Source organism: Schistosoma haematobium, chromosome 1 (assembly GCF_000699445.3).
Source record: "Schistosoma haematobium chromosome 1, whole genome shotgun sequence".
NCBI lineage: Eukaryota > Metazoa > Platyhelminthes > Trematoda > Strigeidida > Schistosomatidae > Schistosoma > Schistosoma haematobium.
The window spans coordinates 84,783,620-84,795,495 of record NC_067196.1 but is presented as its reverse complement, the minus strand read 5'-3'; the positions used below and the strand labels follow the sequence as shown (position 1 = coordinate 84,795,495).

The 11,876-nt window shown below is 34.4% G+C and overlaps 1 protein-coding gene across 1 annotated transcript; it reads right to left on the bottom strand.

Moving 5' to 3' along the window:
- Positions 1–862: 862 nt before the first annotated feature.
- Positions 863–9,924, bottom strand: LAMC1_15 (Laminin subunit gamma-1). The gene has a single exon (XM_051208513.1). The coding sequence runs from the start codon at positions 4,926–4,928 to the stop codon at positions 4,425–4,427; it is 504 nt and encodes a 167-aa protein (XP_051075369.1). The 5' UTR covers positions 4,929–9,924; the 3' UTR covers positions 863–4,424.
- Positions 9,925–11,876: the final 1,952 nt, after the last annotated feature.

The following is an 11,876-nucleotide window of genomic DNA, read 5'->3' as shown; positions in this document are numbered from 1 at the left end:
ATGTTTATGATATAAATCAGTGCTGAAATCTGTATAGAAAATAGGTTTATGAATAACATCAAGAAATGATATCGACAAACCTATTCTTAATACAACTGCACTAATAAGTAATTAGTGTCAAGATCTGAGATATCACCACTGATCAGCTGATCTACTTTCAACGAACTTTCTGTATATACATTTATTAACCATTTTGTCTAGACCTTAGTAGCGATAAGATCTTATCATTCATTCTGTAATGTGTCTTTCCATCTAAGTGAATGAAAGTTCCATGCACTATGTTAAAATATTATATAGCTGGAGGTAGTCAATATAAAATGATGCTCTATTTTGCAATCGTCAACAAACTTTACATTTACTCTTGAGAGGAAAATTCTCCTCATGACATCCAAATCCATATTCATAGTACGATTTATGAACAGTAAATCTAAGCTTCAGATATATGAGATATCTACACTAATTTGTTCATGACTGATAACTAGTTTCAATCTTATTTAATTCTTAATGGTAGCAAACTTTTATTGAATTAGTTTCCTTCATTAGAATATACCTGTATATCATTATTCCGTCGTTGATCCACAATCAAAGATGTCAGTAATTGCAGTCGTTAAATAAATGTTTATTTATTTCTTGTAAAGTCAGTATTAAAAAGTAGACTGTAAGGAAATTTTGTTTTTCAATTGAATGTTCGGATAGGGTCATGAATATTAGATGAGTAATAGAATTAAGAGTGCTAACTTTACTCAAATAACACATGATTCTATGTTGTTTGACGATGATAGATATTGAAAATCAATTTAGTAATAGCTGACCAGCTTGTATTACTGAATATTTATTTCACTTTAAGTACCTTCACTAACTAAAAAACGAGGTTTTTATAAGATTTAAAAAATGAGAAATACCATGTTACTACTTATTAGTAGGCAGAAAGATTGGCACAAATTTGTATTTTTACTAGTTGAGATAATGAGTCAATTGAAGCTAGACCAACATGGAAAACCTAGAAGCAATGGGCGGTCGTTTTGTCCTATTGTTGGATTCCTCAGCAGTAAGTATCCACGATCCAGTGACCAGTAAAGTTCAACTGGGTCTGTTGTGAGATAGTGACTCACTGGAGACAATGGTTGATATGTTGCTCAATTTCGTGGATTAGTTGAGGTTAGACATTAACACCATCGAATATCAGTCCAACGGTATAGATGTTAAGCGTTCGCGCGCGGGATCATGCATCTTGAACGATTTCTAGCACGACTGAGTATATGCGAAATTTTTATCGTAAATGGTCATATTTTAGCCAAATTGACGTAGTGTAAACTATTGGTCATTGATAGTCAGTCTCTGAATCCCTAAAGTGGAAGAAATGAGTGTCGCTTTTTAATCTTGACCATTTAAAAGTTAATAAATCAATGCTGACACTATGACTTAATAGGCCTTAGTTACTTACACACTTATTTATTTACGCTTGTTACCCCTTGTGGAGGAGCAAAGACCTGTAGTCTGATTGGGATTACCAATTGTAGCGTGGCGTCGAGTTGAGATTAACTGTGAACACCGCTACAAAGAAACACGTGCCAAATCAATCAGAAGGCGAAGGTTGGACGTAACCAAATAAATCCATGAAATCCCCGAGAAGCCAAATATCAGAAGACAGTTAATGGACCAAGTCGAGGTGTATATTTGCTGGCGATCTCGTGGCATCGAAAGGATACCGAGATCGTGCCAGGATACAACCTTGGTTACAGAAGGTAACCGAATTCGCGCGAAGTTACAATCGAAGTGTAAGTAAAAGAATGGAAGCAAAATAAAGCTGTCATTAGCACAGTCAAACAAAAGCACATTAAAACAAGCACTGGTACAGTTGGTTATAAGAATAATTGTTTCTATTAAACCAGTCGTGTTCTCGTGATAAATGTGAGTCACTACAGACCTCTCACCAGCATTGTCCATCCAACTCTATCCTGGACAATCCGTTTAAGTTGCTCCCAGTTGCTATCTAGATGACAGATAGTAAAAATGTAATGAACGCTACTCTCAAAGATGCTTGTAAGTGGTGTTGAAGTTTCAAGAGTTGTTGGAGAGAGTGAAGAGCTTCAATGGATCGAAAGAACAACGTTGGCAGAACATTTGGAACCTGGTCGAGAAGATAGTTCAGATTGAAGAACATACCAGATGATTTCTAGAAGGTACAATACAAATGATTTCACATAACTCAACATTCTGAAACAATAATAAAATATTAGAAGGGGTTTTGTGGAGATTTTAGTAAATTCAATAGTTGAAATCATGAGTCAATTGAAGCTTGTTCACCACGGAAAACGTGGAAGTGTAGTTTCAGTCATTATTTTAAGCACATATACCTTATTCTAGTTTTTGGACGAACCATTCTATTCATTCTACTTGAGTCATATTTTGACCTTGTCAATTATTCGCATGTCAGTCTTGATTGTTTTTATATGAGCGTATATGTGTGTGCCCTTTTTATTCCATTAATCACATGTCTGTAGCTTTATTTTGTTTGACTATAAATATTGAGTAACGCTTGACTAAAATGGAGTTGGCTTTCCTGCGTGTCATTTTGCTCTGCTCTGTTTCATTCGCTTCATATACATAATATATGTATGCACAGGTCATAAAAGAAGCACTGGACGGCTGTTTCGTCCTAGTATGGGACTCCTCAGATATGCGTGTCCACGATCCCACCTTCTACGAGATTCGAACCCAGGACTTATCAGTCTGACTTCAAGAGGCATTTCCTGGAGTTCTAGTGAGAAGCCATGACCAGTGGAGTTCAACCAGGTCTGTTGTGAGATATCAGCTCACTGATGACAATGGTGAATGTGTCGCTCAATTTCGTGGATTAAGTGAAGTTAGATATTGACACCGTTGGGTGCCGGCTCAGCGGTCTAATGGTTAAGCGCTCGCGTGCTAAACAGATAGGTCCTGCGTTCGAATCTCGCGGGGGGGGCGGGATCGTGGATGCACATTTCTGAGAAGTCCCATACTAGAACGTAATGGCCGTCCAGTGCTTGCAGGTTTTCCATGTTGGTCTAGCTTCAATTGACTCATGATTTCAACTATTGAAATACTAAAATGATAAGTTTAACTGTACAACTCGAAAATCATTTCGATTCATCTGAATTTATCAACTTTCTTTTCAATTAACTGATAAATAAATTAGTTATGACATTGAGATACAATAAACTAAGCACAAAAAATTTCATTACAAAAACATTTTGTTTTCCTTTATTCGTATAAACGAAATTGTTTCTATGACAATCCTCCATTATTTCTTTATTATTATTATTTTCTTCTAAAATTGATCTTTTGATAGAATCTATGTTACTATGTGAAGAGATATCTTCAGAAAAAGAAAGATTCATTCAAATATGTCATTTATCATATAACTCATTACATGGTAATATGAATAAATAAAGATTAAATTTATTGATTACATTCATGAGAAATTTCATTAAGAGCAGTTTAGATTATTGTAATTTATACTAATTAATTCATTGTAGAAGACTTGGCAGTATTTTAAGTATTTTAAGTATGTTATCAAATAACTCTATCAGGACTCAGTAACTAAATAGATAGCGCGATGGTGTTTAAAGCGAACGGTATTGGGTTTGAGTCCCGGAGTGAACATCAACTCTGAGATGCAGGTACATCCAGTTGAGGAGTGCCAAATAGGACGAAAAGCGCGTTTTGGATTCCACTGCTAGTTGCTATCCATCTTTGCTTACAACGCTTGTGGCTTCAGGCAATATCGAGGCAGTCCGCACAAGATGAACATATGCGAACAAGAGACTGGTCAATTGTAGTCCTAAATAAAAATGGGAAGATACAAGTGGATATAATTCCATGATTGTATTCTAACTAATTATATTTTCAACTTGAATAAGTTTACAATCCGGGTTCAAATAACAATCAATGTTATTGATAGATAGTAACTATTGAATTTAAAATAGTTTAACCATACAGGTCATTCACTGTTTTTACATTGTGAGATTTCGGAGTATTATTACTTATGAAATATTGGATATGTTGGAAAACGATAGGTTTTATTTATTTATTTACTTACTTACGCCTGTTGCCTCCAATGGAGCATAAGCCATCGACCAGCATTCTCCAACACACTCTGTCCCACTCTGCCTTCCTTTTTGTTCATTCTTCTCATGTCTGACTCCGTTTCTCAAAGTAATATGTTCTTCCGTCTTCCTCTACTCCTCCTTTGGCTTTGAAGATTCCATGTGAGAGTTTACCCTGTGACTCAGTTGCGTGCTTCCCTCAACGTGTGTCCTATCCACTTCCAGTGCTTCCTCCTGATTTCGTCCTCCGCTGGGATATGGTTTGTTCTCTCCCACAGTAGGTTGTTGCTGATAGTGTCTGGCCGAAAGATCCGAAGTATTTTGCGTAGACAACTGTTAATAAACACCTGTATCTTCTGGATGATGGCTTTCGTAGTTCTCCTGGTTTCTGCCCCATATAGTAGAACTGTGTTGACATTTGTATTGAGAATTCTGACAATGGTGTTGGCTTGTGGACAATTGTTCTGAGTCCCAGATATTCTTCAATTGTAAATATTCTGGTCTTGCCTTACCGATCCGTGCCTTCACATGTGCATCATGTCCATTGTGTTCATCAATGATGCTGCCCAGATATTTAAAGGGTTTTACATCTTCCAAATCTTCTCCATCAAGTGTGATTGGATTGGTGCATGCTGTGTTGTATCGGAGAATCTTGCTTTTCCCTTTGTGTATGTTGAGGCTTACTGTTGCAGAGACTGCTACTACACTGGCTATCTTCTCCTTTATTTGTTGTTGTGCGTGCGATAGAAGAGCCAAATTCTGTGCGAAGTCTAGATCGTCCATCTGCATTCTAGCTGTCCACTGTATCCCATGCTTCCTCTCAGATGTTGACGTCTTCATGATCCAGTCGATCAGCAGTAGAAAGAGAAAGGGTGAGAGTAAGCAACCTTGTCTGACACTGGTCTATAATTCAAACGAGTCTGTCAGTTGTCCTCCATGTACGATTTTGTAGTTTAATCCATCATTTGAATTCCGTATGTTATTGACCATCTTTTCAGGCATGCCGTAGTGTAGAAGAAGCCTCCATAGTGTTGTCCTGTCCACGCTATCAAACTCTTTCTCGTAGTTAATGAAGTTGATGTAGAGTGATGAATTCCATTCAATTGATTGTTCCACAATGAGCCGTAGTGTTGCAATTCGGTCGTTACACGATCGATCCTTACGCGGTTTTATTTAGCTCCTAGTTTGTTTTCAGTGATGATCTTATGATAGTTACTTTTTTGCTTTCATCTCTAAGCATAGTATATAAATTAACAAGAATTACTGATGTTTATTCAGTACCCGAACTCTGATCATACTGTCAAAAGCGACTAAGTTATTATTATCCTAACATTAGTAAGTATGTTTGTACTTGGAGCGTGATGTAAACTGCGAAATTCAACAATCTTCATAAAACTCGTTTATTAACAATAATCATATTCTCACTAGAGAACAATATATTAAAGTAGTTTCATTAATTCTAGTAAGAAGCAATGACCAGTTAGGTTTGGCCATATTGAGTTACCTACCAAGTAAAATTGGAAGATGGTTCCACAACGTTAAATATCAATAAAAATTAAAAATACGAATCAAACAGATGTCAGCTCAATGATCTGAAAGTTGAGTACTAATCATGCGATCTGATAACTTTGTGCTGAATCCCTATTATAATATCAAATGGTGCACTATTGAGTAAGAAAAAAAAGAACTGTCGGTGGAGAAGATTTGTAGCTCAGATGGATGATTTTATGGAGTTTTGTTTTTTGAACAAGCTGTGAAACGCATATGGAGAAATTCGAACACTTCACTTCTATCTGAAGTTTGCGCTGATGACGTCGTTCAGAAGAACGATGAAAGCTCCATGACCAAACCATCCATCTCAGAGAACAAAACTCCTTCAAAAAGAACTATTGGTTGTTTATTGATTTTCAATGAATTTTAACTAAGATCAATCTATAATGTAAACTTTAATATTTCCATTCAATTTCTTCTTATTCAACAACTATTTCAAAATTATAGTCTCTAAACAATTGAAAAATGTTTCAATTTCCATACTCACTAATAACGTCTAATTAATACAAATTTCCTTTTTATTTAGAATAAGCTTAGTTACTATCATTTCTTCCGTCAAATATAGATTGTTTCTATATCATTTGTTTAGTTTGAATTCTGTTAATAATTAGTCTATTTTTTATTAACTGGTTTGTTCAATGAAAATAAGGCAAAGAAAATGTTGACTATAATAAATCAGTCATATTCGTTTGTCTGTATCTTTCAGTTTCGTGGATTAGTTGAAGTCAGACATTAACACCGTTGGATGCCGGCTCAGTGGTCTAGTGGTTAAGTGCTCGCGCGTGAAACCATAAGGTCCTAGGTTCGAATCCCGTAGGGGGCGAGGCCGTGGATGCGCACTGCTGAGGAGTTCCACAATAGGACGAAACGGCCGTCCAGTGCTTCCAGGTTTTCCATGGTGGTCTAGCTTCAACTGACTCATGATCTAAACCATTGAAATTACTATAACATCCACAAAACCCGTCTGATATTAAAGTTCTTTTCACTAAAATCAGTTAATTTATTACATTGAACAAACGATTAAGATTTAAATGGAATTACGTTATTATTATTATTATTGGCTGCATTCAACATTGTATTTTTGGTACAATATAGAATTCTCAGCACAAAGTATTTCAACAAGTTTCCGTTCCCTTTTTCTTGATCGATTCTGACGATAAACATTGAGTACTACCCTATATCCTTTGTCTGGTTTCGTGATGAATAAATTGTCATTAGTTTTAAGTTTTCTTAAAGCTTTCTTAAGTTTTTTTTTCTTCGTCAAAATCCATTTCAAATTATGTCCATGATTTAAGTATCTAAAACAATAGTCCACTAATGTTGATTTAAATCTTTCTATATTATCTTTTGATAAAGTTACTAATTCTGCGGTTTGAGCATAAAGATTTTCAAATCGAATTTCAACGTCCATTTTAGTAGTTCAAGAATCAACATTTCAATAATGTATATTCTTTTCAATGAATAATGACATTCATCACAATGTCTCTGATTTTACTTTTTTTTGTAAATTGTACGGCGAAAGATCGTAAACGTTTCATAAACACGCCTAAATAGGTTATGCGAATAATAGACATAATGATGTGTTAAAACAAAGACAACTAACTTGTTGAGATATGTGGATTTCAGGAACAGGTAGTCCAGATGTTCAAGCAGGTCGTCAATGTTCAAAGGGAGTTGAACATTTTCCAGTTATGTGTAGACAAAAATCACACATTACAAAAAGTTTTAATTTTTTCGAGTTCAGTTAATAGAGTTAACCTAATATTGTTGTATCCTAGTGATCATGTTTCCGTTGGCGATATTAGATGGTATGAGTTTGAGCTGTTTGAGAGTGTTAAGCGGTTGAAAGGTATTTACAAAGATATAAGTTTCGTGATAGTTGCCACTCATCGACAATGCGTATCTGTTACCTTGATAGAACTGATGTTCCTGTGAGATTCGAATAAGGGTTGTGGCAAGCCCATTTGGCCACTGTATCATTTGTCTACTCATTGTAACTCAGACTCTTAATTCACTATGTTAATTTCGGTGTGTATGATCGAATGCATGTCTGTACATTAACCCTTAAGCTATCCTCCTATTGGTTGCAATGTGCAGATAATCGATAATTTATCCACACCCGATTAACTCTCAAAAATATATATGGATTTCTAACACACACACTTTGTTTTCATCGTGTGCTTGCTCGCTGTACGCTTGTGGATTTTTATTAATCATTAACAATAAATTATCTCTATAACTGGTGTTCAGGCTTCTCAATAATCTCGAGTAAATCCGCAATTCTACTAGGAGATTAAGCCTACCTTAAATACTCAGTTTACGGGATATTATTTATTGGAGTCAGATATAGAGGACATTAGCCTCCACAGGGTACTCAAGTTTTTTTCTTTAGAATGTATGTATAACGATGAATCAAATTTGTGATGAACTTTTGTGTATATATTCCCGAGGAATATTCATTGTTAATTAAGTTGATTACAATTTCATTATGAGACTGTTGTGCGCGATAGGAAACTAACGTTAGTTGAGGATAGGAATGGTGGCAAAATCAAATAAATCAGTATCATCAGAGTTCTCATAATACATCTGTATTCCCCAATATATTCGTAGTGTCAAACATTTAGGCTAGTCAGTAAAGGTGATATAAATAAATAAAATGGATATTACAACATCCCAGTTCGAAAGTATAGTTTTACACAAACTGTTATGAATTGAAAAAACCTGACAAAACACTTAAATAACAAGAACAATTTTCAGTGTGAGATTGTCGGATTTCATTGGAATTATGAACTGATCTAGATTAGACTATCAGTGAAAATCTGGAGTCATTAGATGGCCGTTTCGTATAGGATTCCACAGAAGTAAGCACCTTCGAACTCACACACGAGGATCGTACGCAGGATTTTCGGTTTAATCGTGTTGGCTATGAGGCAGTCACTCTCCAAACATAATGAAGGATGGTCACTCAATATTTCGGACTTATTGAATTTAGATGTTAACATTGTTGGATGGCATTTAAGTGGATTGCAAATATGCTTGTTAAATATTAGTTTCTAGGTTAGTTTGTTATTTATCCTACTGATCTCGAGTAGAATGATACTTGATTATCTATTAATGAAGAAGCATACTATGAAAAGTAAGTCACATATTATACGCTTAATTCGTCATAGCTTCATTTCCCAAGTGCCCAAGACAGGGTTGGATGGAGTATGCTGGTAAGCGGCCTGTGCTCCTTCGCGTGGAGTAACAGGCGTAAGTAAGTAAATAATTCATTTCCTAAGTAGTTAACGGAATTCATTCAAAATGAGCATAAAACTATAGCTGAAATCGAACTGATAGCTTAAAGAACGCCAATCTATTGATAGGTTACATAAACTACTATTGATCCGAATAAGCTATTTCATATCTCTTTTATAGGTGATAAAGTGTATATGATTCTCATTCTTTACTTATACTGAAATTGATATAGATTATTATAACGACACAACTCGTTAACTAAACCACTGAAGCCGAAGTCAAACTGTGGTGCGCGCTGCTTATATTGATATAAGTAGTATATGACGCTAGTCAGGAATGTATTGTATGGCAGCAGAAGATGGGGAAGATCAAGAAAGGAAGAGCGGGAGTAGAAAACAATTGGTATGAAAATGCAAGGACAACGAAGTTCGAGACAGTTATTGAATGTTTTGCAAATTAAGTATTATAGTATGGTTTTTCTATTTTACCAACTCTGTAATTTTGTGCTAAATATGATTCGATTGTCCGCACTCGTGTTCTGTTCACTACAGGACTAACATTTTTTTACTCGACTCATCCCAAATATCGACCGAATAAATCACAAAGATAAACCACTGACAGATTGCATCTAAGATTATATCAAAGAATCAAATCTACAGTAATGACCTTCACAGACATCTTATAACCCCTACATTAATTCTTCTAGTTAATGTAATCATTGTATGACTCACATATTTGACCTTGTTAACTATCCACTGTTAACTGTACATTTTTTTATGTGGGATTAGTCTGTACATGTTTGTGCACTCATTTTATCTTACCGATTATTTTCCCTCATATCTGCTTCTTGTCTGCATCTATTCCTTTTCCATATCCCCTCACTGAGTTTACTTGCTCATGTAATTGTCCAAAATATACATTTCAATGACTGAAATCATGAGTCAATTGAAGCTAAACCACCATGGAAAACCTGAAAGCACTGGACGGTCGCTTTGTCCTAGTATGGGACTCCTCAGCAGTGCGCATCCACGATCCCGCACCCCACGAGATTCGAACCCAGGACCTATCAGTCTCGCACCAGGAGCTTAACTCATGATTTCAATCAGTGAACTTTCTTAAATCTCCACAAAATCCCTTCTGATAAAATATACATATCTAAAGAATAACTTATATTTGAATTTTTACTTTTATGTTATATTAAAGTGATCAATTGATAGAATATAAGCAAAATTAAACATTCAATGATCGTTATTAGTTATCTGCAATCGACATAAGACCACAATATTCATGTTTACCATATAAAAGTATTCAATATAACCATAAGTTATTTATAAAGTGATATATATATAGTTAATCAAAGTTATAACGTGAACTCATAATATCTTACTATTATCATTAAAAGTAATATAACATTGATCTACTTTGAGTCAGTTGAAATTCATATGACCAATTCATAGATCATTTACTTATCATCACCTTTTCTTTATTAGATTTAGAATAGAATAGAAATCTTTAGTAGATAATTAAAAAATGTATCCATATTTGTCACTTATACAAGTAAAATCATATGCCTTCAAATAATAATAATAATAATAATAATAATAATAATAATAATAATAATAATAATAATAATAATAATAATAATAATAATAGATCCTGTCTACTTTATATTAAATAGAGGAAAAATCTTAACCAATCACATTCATTTTGGTGGAGTTTTGTTCTCTGAGCTGGATGGTTTGGTCGTGGAGCTTTCATCGTTCTTCTGAACGACATCATCAGCACAAACTTCAGATAGAAGTGAAGTGTTTGAATTTCTCCATATGTGTCTCAAAGCTTGTTCTGTGCACCTCGGCGTTGATTGGTTCTTATTGACCTTAAATTTGTCGTTGTTTACTTCTTTGTTTTGGTTGTGTCTCCCATTGTTTTGATTTTTGTTCTTATGTTTGTGCATGATTTTTCTCATTGGTTGATAAATTGGATTGATTTCAATATGCTTGTTGATTGCTGATTGACCTGAGTGCCAGGCTTCTAAAAATTCTCTGGTGTTTTTGGAGTTTCCTCTGTCTAAGATTTCCACATTTTTCCAAGGTCAATATGAACCAATCAACGTCGAGGTGCACAGAACAAGCTTTGAGACACATATGGAGAAATTCAAACACTTCACTTCTATCTGAAGTTTGTGCTGATGATGTCGTTCAGGAGAACGATGAAAGCTCCACGACCAAACCATCCAGCTCAGAGAACAAAACTCCACCAAAATCATCCACCTGAGCTACAAATCTTCTCCACCATCTCACAATCACATTCATTCTAATTTTTTTTTCTAAATATCAAAATCATGTTACTATATGCTGAAAAATATAGTTGCCGGTTTTTGTTTTCTAAAATAGAAATTTACCTTGATATTAGAAAATCGAATCACCAAGTGCAGAAAAAAGATTTATTGATGAACCAATTTTTTTCTTTCGCTCTTCTCATTCAATCATCATTATTTGAATCAACTCGTATATACTTCTCAGAAGGGGTTTTTCTGTGGATATTATAATAAATTTATTAGTTGGGATTATGATTTAATTGAAACTAGATAACCATAGAAAACCTGTAAGCACTGGATGGCTGTTTCGTCCTAGTTTGGGATTCCTCAGTAGTGCGTATCCACGATCTCTCTTTTGTTTTTCATTTCAATTAATGTAAAAATTATGTAATATATATATATATATATAGTATTGTGTTAGATAAATGAGTAGTGATGTAACAACTAAAGTGACCCAGTTATTTTTAGTTTAAAAGTATTTAGTTGATGCTTTATACATTAAACTAAAGTATAATAATACTAATTATATTATATAATCTTATATAAATAAATTATTATTGAGTAAAATGATGTTTGAGAATATTCTATAATTTTTGTTAATGTGAATTACAATGAAAATTAGATGACAGTAAATTGAATTAGAATGAGAATATATGAATGAATATGAACTGCTGAGATTATTC

Excerpts from the sequence above, each read along its gene's own strand:
- LAMC1_15 (XM_051208513.1), bottom strand. The coding sequence starts at position 4,928 with ATGAAGACGTCAACATCTGAGAGGAAGCATGGGATACAGTGGACAGCT.